The following is a 22,638-nucleotide window of genomic DNA, read 5'->3' on the forward strand; positions in this document are numbered from 1 at the left end:
GGGCACATCCCCAGTGGGGGGCGTGCAGGAGGCAGCTGATCGATGTTTCTAGCTCTCTATCTCTCTCCCTTCCTCTCTGTAAAAAAATCAATAAAATACATTTTAAAAAAAAATACCACAGGGCAGTTATTAGGGTTGAAAGGGCAAATATGTGAAAACCACTTAAGCCCAGGGTCTGGCCCAAACCCATCCGTAAGTGCTGTTGCAGTCACTGGAATCTTTTGCTGTTCATACGGGATAAACCACCTCGCCAACACAGAGAGCTTGGCACAAGGTATGCCATCGAACATTATAAACGTGCTTCCAGCTTTTTTCTGCTCTCACCGCATTCTGTGACCTTGAAAGAGCACCTGCACTTCTCTGAAATGATTCAACTAACGCTGTGTACCAAGCCCCTAAAAAGCCCTGCTTCCAGCCAGCCTTCAAATGAATTAAGGATTTGGAATTCCCTTTATTTCTCCACCCACAGAATCAAAGGGAGCCGGCGAGGGCTGAGGCGAGGGGGAGAAATGCAAGATGGAACAGGCCCCAAGTTTTGAACTGGCAGAAGCACAACTGTCGTTCAAACTAGGCTCTGCGGTGCTGCAGGGTACAGGCCCCCACCCCCGTGCTCTGCTCTGCCTGTGCCCTTGAGAAGTAAACACAGCTGCCAGAGAGCGAGACACTTCAGCCATGGCTAATCCCAGGCCACAAAACGAGCTGGAACTCAGAGGTGCCCTGCGATGTGATGTGAAGTGTTTTCCAAAAACGTCAGCAAGTACACAGAGCAAGGAGGGAGGGGACAGTGCAATGCAAATACAATTAGGCCTCGGGACTGGAATAAAGGCTGAATGCACAGACCCACTCCAACCTTCCCAGCACGCAGCCTTCCTGATGCGGCCTTGGCTCCACTGCCCTCTAGTGGCCAAACAGGGACCTGGAGGCAGGTTTTAACCCAAGGGCAGATGCTGGAGTGATTCCTGACTCCTACCTGGCCTCAGTCTCTCTCTCCAGCCCCACTCCTATCCCTCCTCCCTGGCCCCAGTCTCTCTCTCCAGCCCCACTCCTATCCCTCCTCCCTGGCCCCAGTCTCTCTCCAGCCCCACTCCTATCCCTCCTCCCTGGCCCCAGTCTCTCTCCAGCCCCACTCCTATCCCTCCTCCCTGGCCCCAGTCTCTCTCCAGCCCCACTCCTATCCCTCCTCCCTGGCCCCAGTCTCTCTCCAGCCCCACTCCTATCCCTCCTCCCTGGCCCATCTCTCTCTCCAGCCCCACTCCTATCACTCCTTCCTTAAACCCAGGAAAGCAGGGGGTAAAAGGGGAGTGAACCTAACTCTAATCTAACACCCTCTGTGGTGAGCTCCCCCTGTACTGAGCATACTCCCTGCCTGTGGGAAAATCAAACTGCCCAGATTGGGGAACCTGAAACTCAGAGAGGTGAGGCCTGCCTACATTTGTGCAGCCGGTAAGTGGCAAGGCCAAGACCCTGGGACCATCTGACACCACTGCCCCAGGGCTTCCAAGCCAGATGAGGCCAAACTAGTTAGGAAGCTGGGCCGGATCCCTTTGCTGTGGGCTCTGATACCTGAATGGGCACAGGCTTCCCATGTAGGTTCTGTCTTTATCTAATGGAACCAACAGGCCAAGGTCCAGCTGATTCCACCCAAAAAGCCTTCTTGACCTTCTTCTCTGTGACCCTAGTAAAGGGGACAGGAGTTTAGAGAGGCCAAAGCTCGGGCACTCCTGTGCCATTTCTATGATTCCACCCAACCTTCTACAGACAAAGAAACAGCAGGCCCAGGGCAGCGGTTCTCACCCAATTAGGTGTGAGAACTCCCTGGGAGTGTGGCTGGGGTAGGGTGGTTCCAGTGTACAGGGTGGTTCCGGGGCTGAGGAAAACTACCTCCTGGGAAGGACCTGGGCTTCGGAGCCGCAGAGGTTTAGATCCTGCTCCTCCCGAGCAAGGCATGTGCCCCTAGGCCTGCTTCCGATCCAGGAGTTGAGGGTTACACCGCCTACCTCTGTGGGTCGCTGAGGGTGGAGCGAGGGCTTTACCTTTCTTCTCTGGTTTCTGCCCATCAGCATCTTTGCCAGAAAGCACCAGACAAACCCCAACTTTGATGGTTAACAACCCTCTCAGACTCCTACCCTTTACATCTCTGTGATTGTTAAGCCACGTCGAGACTAGGCTGAACCTAAACAGTTGGGATTTTGGACTCACATACAGGACATAACACAGTGGAAGAACATGGGTTTCAAAACTGGACCACCTGACCCTGGGCAAGTTCCCTAACCTCCCTGAACCTTGGTTTTTATCTGTAAAATGGGTCCAAGTACAGTATAGTCTGATTTCTCCCTCGTTTATAGCGCCCAGCACTCAGAGGAAGCTCAGACATCTGATCACTCCAGCAATGATTCCTTCCTACAAAGAGGACAAGAGGGCCTTCCCTTGCCCTGGCTGGTTTGGCTCAAGGGATAGAGCATCAGCCTGCGAACTGAAGGGTCCCAGGTTAAATTCCGGTCAAGGGCACTATAAACCTGGGTTGCGGGCTGATCCCCAGTAGGGGACATGCAGGAGGCAGCCGATCAATGATTCTCTCATCATTGATGTTTCTCTCTCTCTCTCTCTCCCTCTTCTTCCTCTCTGAAATCAATAAAAATATATTTTTTTTTTAAAAGAGGGCCTCCCCTCCACTAAGTAGTGAGCATAGCTCTTCAGCCGCCACCCGAGATGCAGCCCATCATGTACGTCTGGTCAATTGTCACAGGCCTGGTCATCTTCCAGAATTCCACGGTGATGCCCATTTCAGGAGGGACTTTCCTCCACGTTGACTTGAATCCCCACTCTGGGAACCGGCAGTGCCCAGCTCCGTTCTCCTTTGGGCCTCGAGACATCTTGAAATCTTCTCACAGATTCCTGGCTGTATCTGTGCCATCGCCTGACCTACATTCTAGTCTTAAGTAGAAAGTAAAAGGAAACTAGGTGAATTGAGCAACATTTTCTTGGCAAATCCAGGGTGGTCCCAGGGAGCCCCGATGACAATCCAGCCAGGGCAAGTAGCACCCAGTGACTTTGTTGCTATGACACTGCAGGTTAGGGCCATGTTTCCACACACTGCCTGCTTCTCCAAAGGGGTGACAGGCTGAGATGCTGGGTGCCTTGAAGTTCAATAGCTGGTGGCTCCATGTCAGCAACAATTTCAAACATATAAACTGCTAGTAAACTGGTGATTACTGGATGACTAGTTCTCAATTTAGTATCCCTAAATGAAAATAAAGAGCCTAAGCTCTAGAAATGGGTACTAGACAATGTGTTAAATACTCATTTTCTCCAAATTCCACCCTACCCCCAGACTTTATTGTGCCAAATGAGATAAGCTTAGGGGACAATGAAAGGTAAGAAGGTAAAAAGGTTTATATTGCACTACAGATATGGTATAAACACCTGCACAATAGCTATTTATTGAACATCCACAATCTACCAGGCATTTAACATATATCAACTCATTTAACCCTCATAAGTTGTACTATTATTATGAACATCACAGAACTCAGCCAACTGCAGCTTACAGGAGTGAAGTGATTTGGCCAGTCTCCCTGTTAGTGGTGGCAGAACAAGGAATTGACCTGAGGTCTCGCCTGCTCTTCCCTGCTTATCAGGCGACTCTACCGACCAGTGCAAAATGAAAGAGCCCAGAGCCTGACACCCTCCCTCCCTTTGTCTCCAACGCCATCTCCTATTCCATCTGACCATCGTCCCCACAGCCCAGGAAACTATCAACACCTCGGCTTTGCTCCAAGCTGCAGCACCCCTTACGTGTCTTCTGCCCTATATTCACATTCTCTACTTGTTCTAGGTCCGTGGTCGGCAAACTGCGGCTCGAGAGCCACATGCGGCTCTTTGGCCCCTTGAGTGTGGCTCTTCCTAAGCCTTAGGAGTACCCTAATTAAGTTAATAACAATGTACCTACCTATATAGTTTAAGTTTAAAAATTTGGCTCTCAAAAGAAATTTCAATCGTTGTACTGTTGATATTTGGCTCTGTTGACTAATGAGTTTGCCGACCACTGCTCTAGGTCCACCCTCCCACCCCCATCCTTTCCCAGCAACCTCAGCAAAAAAGAGCTTTACTCTCCCTGACTCCTATTCCCGCCACTAGTGTACAGTTCTGACTGATGCTCCACTGTTTGCATGCACCCATCCATCATGGGCCCAGACAGGAACAGAAAGCAGATCCAATCTCTCTCCTCTGACCTGTGCCATGCCCAGGGTGTGATGGACAGCTCTGTTCCTTTCACAGCACCAACTCCTGGAATGATTAACGTGGCTCCCTCAACTCTGGCATTTAGAGCCGAGAAAGCTGATGGACTGATGACTTGTCTCCACTGCCAGACCGTGTGCTCATTAGAAGCTGCTGCTCCTCGAGGGGGAGGGGTGCATTAAGTATGCCAGGTGCTGTGGCAGACACTTCACAAATACTTTATCTCGTTTAATTATCCTAACAACCCAAAGACAAGAGGATTCGTCATCCCCTCTATGAATGAGGAAAGTGGGACAGATCAGTCACTGCCGGAGCTGAGACCCAATTCCGGTTCTGCTCCAGTATGAAGCCAGCCTTAATCCCACTGCACCAGTGTCTGAGGGAGGAAAGGGAAGCCTCACCTATACACAGGTATGTCTGAGTGTGCAATGCACTTCCATTTGTACGAACTCTATTCCCCTTCTGAAACACAGGGCTTACCTTTAATTCCTTCCCAAGAGGGCAGACATTCCATGGTCCCTTTTGTGACTAAAATCCTTAGGGATTAGAATCCATCTTTGCCACAGGAAAGAGATTAACATTGTTTCTACCCCATTCCTGGTCATTTTCAATGGGACCCACCCATAATTACACCGCAACCAACTCAGAACATACACATAGCACACTGCTTTGCTCTGGGACCTTCAAGAATTGGCCTCTTTCCAATTCGCCTTGTGGTAGGTACTCCACACCTCAGCCCCTGACATGGAGCACACAGCCTGCTCCTTGGTCTGATGGCCTCTGACCAGGACCCCTGTTCTAGCCTCCCAACACCACCCCTTGCTGCACAGCCTGACCCTAGACAGGTGAGGGTGAAGGAAACAACCCTCAAGGCACACACATACGTCTCACACCAGCTTACCATTTGGCAGGTTGTCTCCTTCCTGGACCTCATGCCCCAGAGAATCCAGGTGCTCAGCAAAAGAGATGAGAGTCTTAACTACCTATGTCTTAGCCTGACTTCCAGTCATCACAGCCACGGGTCACTGGCCCAGCACATGTGACTTTCCCTGCCAAGTGAAGTCTAGATCAGGGCTGACCTCACCACCCGCTTCTGGTTGGCTGGTGTTTGGAGCAGTGACTGACAGCCCTAGACTTACTGAGTAATGAATGGCCACTTGTGCTTATGAATGGCATCCTTCCTGCTCTGGACGAAACCTCACTCAAACCACAGGGGGTCCCAGGTCTGGGATGAATCCTGTCATTTCTCCACGAAGGAGCCCCTCCAGGGCTCTGAAGCTAAACAGAAATGTCAGCAAGACCTTGACAGTCAGTGAAGGTAACCACGCGCTGGAGCTCCTTCTCCAGGGGTGTTTTCCTGACGCTAAAGTGCCCATCCCCACTAGCTGAAAGCCACAAAGCTCTTGTTGAAGTGATGGGCGGCAGGGATCACTACTTTACAAAACCCAGGGGGAAAGTCCACATGGATGGAAGAGGAGGAAACCGATCAAATATCAAGAATCTAAACTTGTAGCACCTGGTTCTGATGCCAAGGGGAGATATACGGAAAAACATGGCAGCAACCAGAGGAATAACAAGCAATTGTAAAATCAAGAAACAACGCACCAAAGTTCACTCCAGTGACATGAGCACTGAACCTCTGACGTAATGAGGTGGCATGCTGTTTGCAATTGAAAAGACCATTTTTCCGGAAAGGTGGAGGCAGAGGCTGTTCTGGCAGCTGGAAGAAACACTACTGAGCCTGAAGACGGGATGCAACCAATCAGGCACTAACCCAGGCCGAGAGCTGACTGCTCAGAGCCATGGTTTCCTCTTCTGTAAAATGGAAACGCACGTGAAAACAGAAGTCACTGCAACAGAAGGCACCTGAACGTCGCCACTTCATGAGTAACACCGAGTAACTTAAACTCCCCAATACCCAGCCTCAGTAGGCTACCGCAAAACTTGAGTAACAGCTGATATAAAGTGCTCATTACAGTACCAGGCACAGAGGGAATGACTGGTAACTAAAAATGTCTAAGACTCATTGAGTGCTTATAATACTGCCCAACACAGTGCTGAGCAACTTGCATAATTATCTTGTCATACTTGACTTGTCTTCAAGATGTTTATAAAGCTACACACGTTTTTGTGTAAATATAAGTACAGGAAAACTCCTAGCATATACACTAAAATGCTGGGAATATGACTGGTCTTTTTGCTTACCTGCTTTTTCCGAAATTTTCTACAAATATCGCTTACTGAGGTATATTCCTACTTTTTATGCTGAAATACATTAAAATACAATAAAAATCTAAATATTACTCACCAGTAAGAATCCCTGCATGAGCCATTTCTTTTGGAGGTCAGAGCTAACAACAGCGTGGTTCTCCCTGAGGAGCTGGCTTGTGCTTTTCTTTTTCAGAAAAATTCGCTGACTTATCCCTTCTTCACTTTGCCACCAGGAAGTGCAGAGTCAAAATTTTAGTTCAACCATTCAATTGACTCCTTATTTTTTGAATGTTTCTATTTTAATTCTTTCTATTCTAATTTCTATTTCTTAGCCTGAGTTTTTATTAACCTGATTTTGTAGTTCTTATTTGTATGTTATTACTTTTCCCAGTGTTTATCATAAATTCGAAGAGCGAGGCCAGATAGACATACACATACATACAAACAACTGCTGACTCAAAGGACTGCTACTGCCCACACACTTCACACCCTGTCCCTGCATTTCAGAGTTCTTGGGTTAGGACAGTAAATAACAGATTACCACCTTTACATTCTACTTGAGATTTTTTTCTAAATGAAAAACTGAAGTATTTTCCTGTAATAACATCATAATACCATAGTTTAAGAAGTCCTAGAAGTCTCATAATAAAAAAGTCAGTTTTATTATTCAATTCTCAAAATTATATGTATTTAATTATTTAAAAAATCTCCATCCCCAATATTCTTCTTTATTTTTTTAATTAATTGATTTTAGAGGGAGGGAAGAAAGGAGGGAGGAAGGGAAGAGAGAGAAACATCGATTTGTTGTTCCACTTATTTATGCATTTATTGGTTGCTTCTTGTATGTGCCCTGAACGGAGATCAAACCTGGCGTATTGGGACAGCGCGGCGCTCTAAGCAACTGAGCTATCTGGCTAGGACCCCCACCTCACCCTTTTTCACCCACCCTCCAAACTAGGTAGTGTCCAAGCAGAAGCAAGTCTAATGAAGTCCACCCTGTACCCAAAAGCAGGACAGGAGATCCCCAGAGGACAAGGTATGCTGGTGTCATCACCCACACTGCAGAGCCCTCACGCAGGAGAGAAAGAAAAGGAACTGCTAACATAACAAACAAGAAGGCAACTGGAATGGGCAGCCTGTAAAAAAGACTTTTATAATTTATAACAATGTACAAATACTGTAGGTGCACACCAACTCGGAGAGACAGACCAAACTAATTTTAGTTCAATCTGTCTCCCGACGCCAGGTCCTCCTAATCAGGAATCATTGGGAAGCCCAAACAGCTTCACAGTTCCTGCTTCCCGACTACTGTCATATTTGCCATCTTTGTCATCACAGGCAAATGCCAGCAGAGGCCTTTTGGGGTGCCAAGCCACAGTGAAGGTCGGGGACTCACACTGCACCTCCCATAGCTTGTCTCCTATAAAAATCAATATAGAGAAACCAATCAATACATTAGTAAGAGAACACACTCATTAAGTACTTAGCTATATTGACTCATTTAATCCACTTGATAGCCCCATGAGACAGACACAATCATTAGCCCACTTTACAGAGAACACTGAGGCGCGGAGAGGTCACAAGTCATTTGGTGGCAGAGCAGGTCCTGAACGCAGACCGGTTAACGTAAGAGCTTATGCTCTGACCCTGGTCTACACTCCGTGGGAAAACAGTGAGCAGACACTGATGTTCACAGCATCCTATGAACCACATGGACTATACTTTATTGCCATAAAGTATAATGACAACCCAGCAAGACAGGTAATGGTTTTAAACACCATTTTATAAAGAAACGAGTGACTTAACAAGTAAATCACATCTCAAGGAAGCAACGAAGTCAACACATGAAGCCAATCTGTTTCCAGGCAGCAGATCCATCTACCAAATCTCAATGCCTTCTAATAAGAGTAATACAAGCTCTTTTTCCCAAAAATATATTCCTCCCACTTGTTGAAATTAAACATGATTTTCTAAAGCTATTATTCCTTTAATCCTGCTTAACTTTTTTTCAACCTTAGGATTAAGATGCATGTAGTAAAATATTTACAGTGTGGTGCCAATTTAAAAATGCAGAATATACTCAACTGTCTACTTCAAACTAGCCAACTATGGTACGTGAATTATGTCCATAAAGCTGTTTCATATATACTTGTGTATGTGGAAAAAGAAAGAGAGTGAGGGAGGGAAGGAAGAAGGGAGGGAGGGGAGGAGGGAGGGAGGGAGAGAGAAATTCTATTTCTGGGACAGCTAACCACTTTTCATGATGCTAGTACCTGGCAGCCTATATCTATGTCTGAGCAAAATTCTGAGTTACAGAGACACAAAAAATGGTTGCAAAGTGTACTACTCCTTCTTCATTTCTCTTTACGCCTTTAACTCCATGTCATTTGATATGGGATTGATAAAAGAAATTTATATAGTTCAAGAAAATCAGAGTAGACATGAAGAGGCCTAAAATTTCCCAAATAACCATGTGGCTTCATAGACTTTCACACCGTCTCAGTTTATTGGAAAGTCTAATCTTTGAACGATACATCAGTGCTGACTGTGAGGCAGACATTACTATGCCAGACCATCAGAGTTTCAATAGACTGATGCAATGTGTATGGGTGTGTCTGAAAAGCTGAAAATTAAGTGGACTATATTAGAATGAGGTTCTATTATATATGCTATCATATATAATATGACATATGGTTGAGTATGGACCTATGAACTAGGAGGGCACATGCCAGGTTGCAGGCTCGATCCCCAATGTGGGGCATGCAGGAGGCAGCTGATCAATGATTCTCTCTCATCGTTGATGTTTCTATCTCTCTCTCCCTTTCCCCTCCTCTCTGAAATCAATAAAAAAAAGATACATTATATTTACATATTTATATATATTTACATTTAAAAATATATATACATATATATAAAATTCTTTTATATATATACGTAAGATACAAAATTACATCTAACGTATGATTCCAACAACAGAAAAAAATATATATGCATGTAGGAGGAAAAAAAAGACCAGAAGGATAGATGATAAGATGTTAGCAATGGTTATCTCTAAATTATGGACCTATATGTGCCTGTTAATTGCTCCTTTGTATTTGTTAGCATTTTCCAAATATTCTATAATGAACATATATTACTCTTATTTTACAAACTACTATATGAAGACTTAAAATTCAAACAGGTCAAGGGTACAGAGCAGCACCATACAACAAACATGTCTGTGATAGACACATTCTCTATCTGCACTGAACAATACAGCTCCCACTGGCCACATGGGCTACTGAGTCCCTGCAATGTGCTTAGGGTGACTGAGGAACTGAATTTTTAATTCTGTTTAACTGGTTTCAGTAATAATCGGTAATTTAAATTTATTATTTTTCCCTATTTAAGTCTTCCCTTAATCTTATAAATCTGAGACAAATTCTTCTAAATGTTTTCCTACCAACTTCACTTTATTTTCTTTACCTAAATGGGAACATACCCTATGCATGGCTGACTACTTGCTGTGCTCATTCATCATTCAGTACTACGCCTCATGCATCTTCCATTTCTCTTGGCACACTGTTATATGGATGTATCACAACTTATTTCATTAGTCCATCATAATGAAATTAGACTGTTTCCCATTTGTGTATAAAAATGCTGTAAAATAATATAATTTTGCTTTATTATCTTGCTTTTAATTTTTAATTGAGGTTATCGAGAAAATTTGTTTAAAATCCAACATGTTTAAAAGTATTTGTCTAAATAGTACTGTATGTCAACTATAACTAAAAAATAAATTTTAAAAAATAATAATCTCAAAAAATATACTTGTTAAAGCATTTACAAAAAGTTAATAGAGCTACATTCAATATATTCCTGAAAGAGTACTGTGAATTGCCCTGACCAGTTTGGCTCAGTGGATAGAGCGTCGGCCTGCGGATCAAAGGGTCCCGGGTATCGATTCCAGTCAAGGGCATGTACCTTGGTTGTGGCCATATCCCCAGTGGGGGGTGTGCAGGAGGCAGCTGATCAATGTTCCTCTCCCATCGATGTTTCTAACTCTCTATCCCTCTCCCTTCCTCGCTGTAAAAAATCAATAAAATTTTTTTTTTAAAAAAGAGTACTGTGAATTAAATTGTATTTTACATATATTAGGTAAGGTAGAAAATTAAAAGAAACTTGCACAAAGACAGCATGAGAAAAACAAGTACATGCACACACGGATGCTAAGAGCAAAACTGCAGTAATTTTTTTGTACGGTGGTTTGGTCCTTCACAAAATGTGAACAACTAGGACTCAGCAATCCCACTTCAATGGTTTACCCAAAAGGATGATCACATAAGTAAAATGAAGTACAACAAGGACACTCATCACGGCATTATTGGTAACAGTGCGACAATTAGAAGCCACCTGATAGCACACAGAATGAGACAGTATATAGAATGAAATTCTAACCCCACTCAAAGTGGCAGTGACTCAGCAGCCGCCGCACTGAGAAGCTGTAACATTCTGCAGGTGAGGCAGGGCCCCAGAATAACAGGTGAGTACCCAGCATCACAGGAGCTGCATGTCTGGGTGGCTGGACCATGTTCCCGTGATGTTACCAACAGTGGCATTCTTTAAATCGTGGAGTTTCAAGTTTTTTACTACTTCTCTGAAGTTTTCTACATAGTTTTAATTCTTTTACTAATGTGTCATGTATTTCCAAAATAATACAGCTACTTTAAAAAATAAAACTGAGGAAATTCTTTTATAAAATGATTACACTCCTCCCATTTTTCTATTTGCAAGTTCTGTTTTGTTATTTTTAAACCACATCGCACCTACTTTGATGATTCCTTAAAGTAAAAATATACATATATATGTATATACACACACATATATATTCACATACAGGCAAAAGATAAAAAGAAATATATTACAGTGCTAAAAAGAGGTAGCAATTACTAGTAAATGGTGGGACCACAGGTCCTACCTTCCTGTATTGTAAATTTTTCATTATAATGAAAGAATTCTAAGTTAATAAAATACAAAATATTTTCCTAAATCACTTTCCTTCAGACCTGCCCCTGCCTTTCCAAACTCTTTGCTCCCTCATTACCTGACTGTAACAGTCGTAATAAACAAACTTGTCTTAAGGAGACAAATTCATTGACGCTAATACTGATGGAGTAATGTGCAGAAATGAAAACACATGACAGGAGAAGTCCTGATGGCCAGAGATGAAGGACAGAAGGTTCTTGTTAAGATAGGAAGGTTTTAGTCACCTGTCTCTACTTCAGCAATGTCAATAAAGTGATCTTCTGATGCTGAAGCCAGCATTTTCCCATCGTGGCTGAAACTGAGGGTCCTCACAGGCCAATCCAGCCTAAGGAGAAAGTAGACAAAGGAGAGATTACAATAACCCAATAATAAGGGATGTAAAGTTCAGCATAGGGAATATAGTCAATAATATTGTAATAACTATGTATGGTGTCAGGGGGTACTAGACTTATCGGGGAGAACACTGTGTAAGTTCTATAAATATGTAACCATTATGCTGTATACCTACAACTAATATAATATTGAATGTCAACTGTAATTGAAGAAGATTTTAAATAACCCAATAAGAAGGCACAATTTCGCCCAAAATGAAATAAAATATCCAAGGCAAGTGCTGGCGAGTCGCTTACCTGGAAAAGCACCGAACACACACTAACTCATCCACATCCCAGAGGCTGACCAAAGCATCTGCACTTCCTGTGGCAAAGTACTTCCCTGTGGGGTCAAACTTGATGCAGATGCAGTTAGAAGGGTGCGCATTGATGGACTGCACAGGCTTCAGCTCTGGGTAGCTGCAAAACAAGACAGACAAACAGCAATCAAACTGTGGAAAGAGGACTGTGATGCTAAAATGATAATAGGAGACACTGAAGGGGAAAACCAAAGACAACAGAATATCAAAAACTGTATTCAAGAAAGCTTTCCTTAAATACAGATTCCAAACAACATACTGAAACAACACACCACACACCTGAGAATATAAACCCAGATGTGACACAGAGGTAAAATTACTGGATTGAAAGAAAAAGAGAATTCAATTATTATTAGACCCTTTAGCCAGTAACACTTTATGCCAAAAGAAAACATAATACATATTTAAGATACACAAGCAAGGATTTTTATAGCTAGCAAGACTGATTATCAATTATAAAGAGTTCAAATAAGCACAATAATAAACCATCTATAAGTTTTATAAGTATACTAGAGGCCCGGTGCACAAAAATTTGTGCACTGGGTGGGGAGGGGAGTCCCTCAGCCCGGCCTGTGCCCTCTCGCAGTCTGGGACCCCTCTGGGGATGTTCACCTGCTGGCTTAGGCCCGCTCCCCAGGGGATCAGGCCTAAGCTGGCAGTCAGACATCCCTCTGGCAGCCCAGGAGCCCTCCGGGGATGTCCACTTGCCAGCGGGGAGCGGGCCTAAGCTGCAGTCGGACATCCTTAGTGCTGCTGAGGAGGCAGGAGAGGCTCCCACCACCACCGCTGTGCTAGCAGCCATCAGCCTGGCTTGTGGCTAAGCAGAGCTCCCCCTGTGGGAGCTTAATGACCACCAGGGGGCAGGTCCTGCATTGAGCATCTGCCCCCTGGTGGTCAGTGTATGTCATAGTGACCAGTCATTCCCAGTCGTTCTGCTGTTAGGGTCAATTTGCATATTACTCTTTTATTATATAGGATGTTATAACTATGAACTCAGGGAATATTGTTCCCATGAACCATTCCTGAGGAATCTAAACTAGAGAATGAGCTTTGACAATCCAAATGACTAAAGATTTATCAACACAGTGCTGGTGATGAGCATTGCATATAGTTTCTTATAGAAACTACCTATGGTTAAAAGGGAAGGTATAATATGGAATGGCTGTATACTCGGACAATCTACAGTATTACTATTTTTTTTAATAGAGGAAGAATGAGGAAAGCACATTCAAAAAGCAAAATTTACTGTTTTAAGTAGTTACATTGGTGGTGGTGGTTATTCTGGGATAACTGTATGTGTAACATGGGATAAAGGTAACAACAACCATGGAGCATTCTAATTCTATAGTCCCTGCATCTTTGGAAACCAGAATACTCTGTTTGGAAGGAAAGAGACTTGAATATGGAAGAGATTTAGTAAAATTCCTGTAGCCCTGCATTTTAGTTGGAAATCATCAGTATGAATTCCTAATGTATATTATATTTTAAAAAATTGCTTAAATACCTAGGTCCATAATGATTCATTAAAACAAACACACACACACACACAAAACCTCTAGTTGGTCATATTTGAAGGTGATAGGGAACTGATTCATTACCCAATGATAAAGGGAAAGAATCAAGCATTTATCCTGTCTTTCCTAAATGAACTATATTTCTGAGTAACCAAATAGTAGGTGAGAAGACGTGTCTCATATTCCGACAAATAAATACGCATTATGAGATCAGTAAAATCCAGACTAGGTGAATCTCTACAGGTTTTCCAACAGCTAAGCCATAACTAAAAGAAAGGGATGGAGGGCGACCTCTAGTTAAACAGACTTAAAGAGACTTATCAAACGTTTTTAAATGGCCAAAGGCTAAAGTATCTAGAGATACATACTTGGTAGCTAAAACTATAAATAATGATAAAACTCCAGACAGTGTTTACTTTTCAGGAGAGTGGGTTATGATTAGGATAAAGCCTATGGACTGGCTTCTGATATGGCCAGCAAAGTACTATTCCTTGACCTGAGTGGGGTTACACAGGTGTCATGCATATAAGTGTTCATTAAGCTACACATTTGTTTTATGTGGTTTTCCGTATCTGTTTTAGTTTCTAATAAAAAGACTTGAAAGAAAGTTATAGAATCCCCACTGCCTACAGAATAAAATTCAAGTTACCAAGCACAGAAATCCAAGCCTTTTGTGATCTGGTCCCAAATCATATTTCAACTTTATCTTGCCATGTTCGGACCCTCTTTTCAATACCTTAACTGCCACCACTCTCAGCAACCCTGACCTACCAACTACTCTCCCTTTTGTCATGCTCATTCACACCTGCTTTGGCAACTGTGCAGTTCCCTTTTTCTGATTCTTAAAATTCTACTCATCTTTCAAAGTCAAACTCAGAGGCTGCCTCCTTCAACCTTCAACTCAAGTTTCTTTCCTTGGGATTCCACAGCAAACCCAGCCTCTCTAATGTAAAACCTATTTCACTCTGCCTAGCATCGCTCACCCAGGACAGCAGAAGGAGGAGCACCAGAAAGACCTGAATTTCAATTCCACCATTTCATTCATTTAGAGAGCAAGTATTTACTGAAATCCTTACTATGTGTAGCAGGGACTGAGCTAGGCATTAGGGATTCAACAATAAACAAGTTAACCACAGTCTCTACCCTCATGGAACTTAAGTCTCATGGAGGATACTGAGAAGTAAACATGCAATTACAATGTAAAATGAGAAATGGTTCCAAAAGGAAGTACATAAAATAAGCCTCTGACCTTGAGAAGGGAGGGGAAAGATGGCTTCCTTGCAGTGAATGTAATGTATTTAAGCTGAGACTTCAAGGGTACAAATTAGCCATAATTCAAGGTGCATCCAGTTCTAATGCTCACCAGCTGACCAGTGACTCTGAACCCCAGATCCTTATCTATCAAATGGGAAGCACACCATCAACCCCCTACAATTTCTGTGAGGACCCAGCAAAATACAAGGTGCCCCGCTGGAAGGTGCTCAACAGAGGTCAGGGTTCTTTATTACAATACTGTATATCCATCCGTTAAGCTCCTTCAGGACAGACTCACACCTAATTCATCTCTGCAACCACCAGCGCACCCAGCTGTTAAAGTAAGACAGTTCCCTAGGCTAGAAGCCCCTCACCTGAGGATGTTGATGCAACCATTGCCATTTGTCAGGAAGAACATGTTATTGTCATTGTTCCAGGAGATTTCATTGACCTCAAACTTGAACTGCTCCTCTGCTTTCGAACGATGTGTCTTGGCATCAATAAAGGTCACGACATCATCCTTGTTGCCTACGGCTATGGTCTGCCCATCAGGACTCCAACATATATTAATGTTCTCCCCTAGAAAACCAGATATAATCAGTAAGATCATCTGTTTGCCCAGAATCCTCAAGAAGTTTATTTTGTTATCCTAGAACAGTGGTTCTCAACCTTGGCTGCACATTAGAATCACCTGGGAATCTTTTTAAAATCCTGATTTCTGGGCCTCATCCTCCGGAAATTCTGTTTCTTTGTTATGGGGTGAGGCCACAACATTAGTAACAAAGGCAACTAGTGTGAAGCCATGGCCCAGGTGGCCTCAGGTTCAAAGACTTGGGGAAAGGGCTGACGCGAAAATTAATACACAAGACAAGAAATATAAATTTGAAAATTACGGGGGAGTCAGTTGTGAACCTAGTTCAAGCGACTAGACTAAGTTCCACTGAATTTCTGTTCCCATTTGTTTTTATTTACTAGAATACACAATTGCCTTTCAGGAATGCAAACAGACATATCAAAGGTGATTGTTTAGTAAAAGGTAAGATTATCAGGTTAGGGGAGTTTGCTTTAGGCCATTGAGTCAGCAATAGGTAATAAAATGCAGATATTCACCCTGGAATATCAAAGACACAATTCAGCCTTCTTACTAGACTTCTTCCATTAATTACTGTTGATCTTGGTTCTCAGCAAACTAGCACCTAAGAATCAGCAACTATGAGCCGGGCACATTCATCTACAAATTTCCCCATTTGGTCCTCACAATACTCTCTTTATTAGCAATTCATTATCCTTATTTTACAGATGAAGAAATGAAAGACAAGAGAGATGAGCCCAACTGTCAAAGCTAGAAGAGCCGCTAGATTTGGCTCCAACGCCTCTAATTCTCTTACACCAGCATTTCCCAAACTCCAGTCATTCACATGCCACTTTCACAATTTTTGTCCTAATCATGTAACAGCTATACTTTTCTTTAAAATCGACTCAAAAAATTTAATTTAGCTTTAATTTAGCAATAATTTTGATGAGCTGGTTCTTTTTTAATAGACATTAAAACATATATATATATATATATATATATATATCCGATTTTTAATGTTCATCCACTTATGCATCATGGGGAAATGACTACATTATTCCACTTACAGGTCTGAGTCTTGTCAACAAAGTCCAGTGGCACACACTGAACACATCAATTAAAAATCTCATCAACTTTACCAATTCTCTAAGATGCATTATTGTTTTCATATTTTATTATCTATGATGCATTTTAAAATGCATCAAATGCATGTCAAAATTTTTGGTATACATTGTTATCTGGAAGCTTTATTTCCTTTCCTAATGGCACTTAAAATATCGATGTATCTTATAACCAATGACATCTTAATCAATAAGACACGGTAAATTACCTCAAGGTTTATAGGACGATACTGGTGAATAACAGAGTCTATAAAGGCACAGGTCATTTTCTCCCAGGCCCCCAAGACCATCCAGCCGTCAGCCATCCTAGCCTGTGAGCAGTTCCCCAAATGCTCCACGTCTTTGCACACGCTGCTTGTTCCCTCCCAGAGCTGCCCTCCCCTCCCAACCCAGTGACCACTCCATTCCTATGGCTGCTCTAAGAGTCTGCCCAAATTCTGTGAGGCCCTCCCTGGCTCCCCCAGGCAGACCTCAGCATTTCCATTCTGGGTACCCACTTTATAGAGTCTATAACATAGACAGCTCCATTCTAAGATGAACCATGTCATATTTTGTTAGATGATTATTTTTTTTTTATGCACTAAACTGCGATGTCCTTGGAGCTCAGGATGTCCCCTAACCAGCGCCAGGCCAGGCACAGAAAAGGTATTTGGAATATGCTTGTTGAATGAAGGTAAGTAACGTATCTTCCCACTGCCCCCTCCCCGAAGTCACCTTTGGTGTTCACAGTCGCGATGCACTTGGTAGTCCTCACATCCCAGATGCGAATGGTTTTGTCTCCGGACGCTGTGACGAAGAGGTCAGGGTTACTTGGATGCCAACACAGCTGGTCCACGCTGTCGCCATGTCCGCGGTAATTGTTTTCTTTGACCTGAAAGAACAAACTCCAGGTGTCACGTCACAGGTGTGCAACTGCCAGACGTGGGACTCCTTAACCTTATTCACGTGTAACTCCTTGACCTCACGTGTAACTCCTTGACCTTATCGGACCAACAAAAATTTAGAAAATTAACGTGAGTCTGGTGCTTCCAAGCCTCTTCCCAAATCCCCCTGCCCTCCCTCCCCAGTCGCCCTGAACCACAGGAGGCTGGTTTCCACACGACACCGACACCGACACCGTTGCTTTTGCGGGTCCTGGCCTTCCTCCTCCTTTCTGGTTTGCCACCTTCCTCTGCCACCAAGGTCCCCAGCCATCTGCTCATCCCCACCGGAGGCCCTACCATGGTCCAAGGGGCCCTCCTCACCAGACAGGGACCCCACAACAGCCCGCCACTCCCCCCACACCAACCCTTCCCACCACCACCCGCCCTCCACCTGCTGCACCCTCCCACCTCCTCCTCCACTCCACTCCCGCGCATCCTCACCCCTCACCACTCCCGCGCATTCTCACCCCTTACCACCCCCTCCCACACCCCTCCTCGCCCCTCACCACCCCAGCGCGTGCCCCGACCCCTCCACCCCACTCCACTCCTCACTCTCGCACCACACACACCGCTCCCCGGTCCCTGCCTAGCCTCTCCGCTCTAGCCCCTCCGGCCCTTCCCGCCTCACCGCACCCGCTACCCCGCGGCCCTTCTCCCTGGCCTGTGCCGGGCCCTGGCAGCTCACCAACCGGTCCTTCTCCAGCAGGAAGACGCTAGCCGTCTTGTCGAAGGACCCAGAGGCCAGACGCCGCCCGTCGCAGCTCCAGGCCACCGAGTGCACCTTCGCGCTGTGCGCCGGGAACTCGCGCGTCTTGCTGTGGCCCCGGAACAGCTCCTGCATGCCCAGCACGTAGCGCGTCGGGCCGCTGCTCACGGAGCACCAGTGGGCCATGGAGCCGGGCCCGCTCTGGCCCAGCGCCGAGGGCCCCATGGCCGCCGCGGGTACCGCCATGCCGAGCTCCCGCACAGCCGCGCCCACCCGCGGCCTCAGTCCAGTCAGTCCTGCCGCGGTCCCGGCCTCAGTCCAATCAGTCCTGCCGCCGCCGCCGCACGCATGCGCTCGGACGTGCGGCGTCTCTCCCGCGCAGCCTCACTGTGGCCCACCGGAAAAGGACTACAAATCCCGCCGTGCAGCGCGCGCGCCCGCTGGTGCCTTTTCAAACAGTAATGATTCCGCTTTAAATGCACTGCAAAGTGAAGATTCTGAGGTTTTCGGGATTCCCATTTCCCCCCTTACCTCCTTCTGGGTAGGTAACATTTATATCCGTGTGTAATCGAAGACGGAAACCAACGTTATCCTTCTAAACCTCGGTTCCTCGTCAGTAAAATACCTTTTTTCTAGAGTTGCTGTTCATCCCTCAGCCCCCTCCCTTAGAGCTGAAGGCCCTGGACTTCTTGCTGGAGAAAGGCGTGCTGGTGAGCTCGTTCCAGTAAAGACTAGGGGTTGGGGAGGACGGTTATTGAGAAGGGGTCTGGATTTGTTTAAATAAACAAATTCTTTGTTTTTAGAAGATACTATATGCACATGATTATATATGCAAAAAAAATACAAAAGATACAGAGTAAATTCCTTATTCCCCACCCTTCACACCCCTACCTTAACCCACAGATGCAGCAGTTTTGAGCTGAAGAAAACAGTGGTGAGCTGTCAGCAACAGGCAAGATCCTGGAGAAGGGCTGTGGACTAGGAGGAGTTTGGGGTGGTGAGGAGGTAGCTGGAAATGTGTTTAAAAACACATCTTTTGTGAATTTGCAATTATCTCAAAATAAAACGTTGAAAACAAAATATTGTAAAGATAACACATACAAATGTGTTAAGATAACTTGGTAACAAATTTAAAAAGTACAAAAATAGAGTGAAAAGTAAGTTTCCCTCCCTCCTGTGTGCCCAAATTCCCCTTCAGAAAAATATTGTTAAATTGCTTGTGGGCCTTTCAGAAATAGTGGAAGAGTAAATAGGTGTGTGTATATCCTTCCTCCTCCCCCCCAAAATGGCACTGTTCCTTACATATCTTGCTTTCTATGACAAACACATGTAAGAAATCATTTATTATCAGTATATGCAGATGTCTCACTCTCCATGGATGTAGCATTTAATGATATGAACACACACCCATACTCAACTGATCATTCAACTAATCCCCTTGATGGACAGTTACGTGTCCATGAATTTGCTTGTAAACAATGATACAGTGAATATCCCTATACAAACTTCATTATGCACATGTAAACTTTTTTCATTAAATACGTATTGCCAAAACACTTAGGAAGAGGTTCTAACAATCTACATTCCCCCCAGCATCACAGGGGAATATCATAAGGTCCTAAATGAGTCCACACATGAAGCTCCAAGAAGGCTCTTAGGAAATGAGCCCCTTTCTTTTCCCAATTCCCTTCCCTTCCCCACTGCAACCAGAAATTCTTGGAGACTTCAAACCTTTTCAGACTCCAAAGAATACCAATGAAATCACTAAAATCGTGGAGTAGGAGACTAGGTGGTGTTTAGTTTTCCCTCCCTAACTTTCATTTTCAGGAATCTTTTTCATATGCTAGCCCCCTCTGCCCCCACCCCCACCCCCATACATACACAGAGGTGTCTATCTCCCAGTCCCAGATGAAGAAACTGAAGAACAAAGTGGTAAAATGTCCTGCTCCAGGTCACATGGCTGGTATATGACAGAGAAACGATTAGAATTCAGATGTTACTGAAACCGATACGTTGTAATTACCCTAGTCTATACTAATAAAAGAGTAATACGCTAATTGGACCAGGAGACCTTCCAGACAAAGCCATGGTGGTGGGGCCAAGGCAGAGGCGGTTAGGGGTGATCAGGCCAGCAGGGGAGGGCAGTTGGGGGCAAGCAGGTCAGCAGGGGTGGGGGCAGTTAGGGGTGAGCTGGCTGGCGGGGGGCAGCAGTTGGGGGCAATCAGTCCAGCAGGGGCGGGCAGTTAGAGGTGATCAGGCCAGAAGTGGGGGCAGTTGGGGTTAATCAGGCAGGCAGGTGAGCGGTTAGGAGCCAGCGGTCCTGGATTGCGAGAGGGATGTCCAACTGCTGGCAATCGGACATCCCCTGAGGATCCCAGATTGGAGAGGGTGCAGGCTGGGCTGAGGGACACCCCCCCCCCCCCGCACGAATTTTATGCCCCGGGCCACTAGTTATTAATAATAGGAAAGGGGCAAAGGAAAGGCCAAATATTATAGGGGGGTCATTTGGGCAGGTTCGGCAGGAAGTTACAACTTTACACTCCCCAGGGGTCTGTTCTGTATTTTTATATGTAAAATTTCATTTCCCTTGGGTTCTTTTTCTATATTCTATAAACAAATGTCAGAACCCACCGGGCTTTCACAGGGACTGGGACAGAAAAAACAATCAAGAAAGCCTGGCAGTAGCAGCCCTGGCAGTTTGTTGTGGTTTATTTCAAAGCTTTAGTTGATGGATTTTTGCCCCCTCAGAATTGATACAGCTGCCTCACCTGACAACTAAAACTGCTAGTTTCAATAAAAATCAGAACAGTGGTTGCCTGTTGGGGGAAAAAATCTGGGATCCCTCAGGGGATGTCCAATTGCCCCTAGTGGTGGAACTAGGCAGTGTGCGTGTCCAGTCCTGTTATCCTTCTATGTCTTTATTGGAGGGTTGGTTTACACAAGGATATACATTTGTCAAAATTCATTGACTTATACCAGCCGTGGGCAAACTACGGCCCGCGGGCCGGATCCGGCCCGTTTGAAATGAATAAAACTAAAAAAAAAAAAAAAAAAAAAAAAAGACCGTACCCTTTTATGTAATGATGTTTACTTTGAATTTATATTAGTTCACTCAAACACTCCATCCATGCTTTTGTTCCGGCCCTCCGGTCCAGTTTAAGAACCCATTGTGGCCCTCGAGTCAAAAAGTTTGCCCACCCCTGACTTATACCCTTAAGACCCACACATTTCACTGAATGCAAATTTTTAATTCCATTTTTTAAAAAATTAGCATCTTAAGCTAATGACTGTCCTATTCAGGGAACAAAGGCGCTACTTCTTAGTGTTTAGCAGGTAAGAGAGACAGAAATTATTTTTGAGGCCATGCAACAGGGAAAACTGGTCTTTCTTCCTGCCCTAAGACTACAAAGTCCCACGGTGGGAGAGAGGTTGAAGACATTGAAAATTAGAAGCAGCAGTTACTTACTACTCAAGCTCTGCCCCCGCTTCTCCATATCTAGGTTTATGGCAGAGGAAGGAAGTGACGAAATGCTGATTGAAATTTGGAAACCCTAGAATAAGACTTGTGTACCAACTCCTGCCTGGCGTTGTGAGAGTTGCACCCCCATGTATGTCCCTGTAAAAAGTAGTGAAAAGGACAGCATGCTACATTCGGACAAGGAGTCAGGGAGACCCCTCAGGGCTCTGGGGGCTCCCCAGTGCCCCAGAGTTTCTATATACCCAGATAGGTCACGGACAAAAGAACAACATAACAATGTTAGAAGGCTTACTGTGTTCCATGTACTTTTCTAAGTGCTGTATATGTATTATGTCAGTCATTCCTCTCAGAAACCCTATGTAGGTAGATAATGATTATTATTCCCTTTTTTATTTATCAAGAAACCAAGGCCAGGATGGCTAAGAAATTTGATCAAGGATGCATATCTAATAAGTGGTGGAACTAGGCAGTGTGCATGTAGAGCCCTTTATCCTCCAACTTTGTCCTTTTCAAAATTGGTTTTGCTATTCTGAATCATATTAGAATCAGCTTATTATTCTACATCGACTCTATAAATCAGTTTGAAGAGAACTGACATAGCAACAACATTGAATCTTTGAATTCATGAATATGTTCTATTTCTCCATTTATTTAGGTATTCTTTTTATCATGATGCACATCTTTTATTTGCATAATGATTTGTGGAATAAAGTTTATGCAACAATTCATAGTTAATATTGTGGTAACTGGAATATCAACCATGTTGTTGAGACACTGCATGTGCCCCTGACCTGAATTGAACCCGAGACCCTTCAGTCCGCAGGCTGACATTCTATCCCCTGAGCCAAACTGGCTAGGGCCAAAACCCAGGAATCTTTTTTCGACATCTCCAAGAAGGT

General features: G+C 44.4%; 1 protein-coding gene across 1 annotated transcript; it reads right to left on the reverse strand.

Annotated features, from left to right (window-relative positions):
• Window positions 1-7,578: 7,578 nt before the first annotated feature.
• THOC3 (THO complex 3) lies at window positions 7,579-18,589 on the reverse strand. Its single transcript, XM_006097675.3, has 6 exons — window positions 18,241-18,589; window positions 17,347-17,503; window positions 15,312-15,516; window positions 12,108-12,269; window positions 11,703-11,803; window positions 7,579-7,870 (listed from the first exon to the last, which is right to left on the reverse strand). Exons 1-6 carry the CDS (start codon window positions 18,505-18,507, stop codon window positions 7,707-7,709), a joined length of 1,056 nt encoding a protein of 351 aa, XP_006097737.1. The 5' UTR covers window positions 18,508-18,589; the 3' UTR covers window positions 7,579-7,706.
• Between the last annotated feature and the right edge of the window lie 4,049 nt (window positions 18,590-22,638).

The sequence above is a fragment of the Myotis lucifugus genome, unplaced genomic scaffold (assembly GCF_000147115.1).
Source record: "Myotis lucifugus unplaced genomic scaffold, Myoluc2.0 scaffold_208, whole genome shotgun sequence".
NCBI classification, from domain to species: Eukaryota; Metazoa; Chordata; class Mammalia; order Chiroptera; family Vespertilionidae; genus Myotis; species Myotis lucifugus.

Coding starts and splice junctions, on each gene's coding strand:
- THOC3 (XM_006097675.3), bottom strand. CDS start 18,507: ATGGCGGTACCCGCGGCGGCCATGGGGCCCTCGGCGCTGGGCCAGAGC. Junction 11,804..12,107: donor TGTGTTCGGTGCTTTTCCAG/GTAAGCGACTCG, acceptor CTTTCTCCTTAG/GCTGGATTGGCCTGTGAGGA. Junction 7,871..11,702: donor CATTGCTGAAGTAGAGACAG/GTGACTAAAACC, acceptor TGATTTTTATAG/GAGACAAGCTATGGGAGGTG.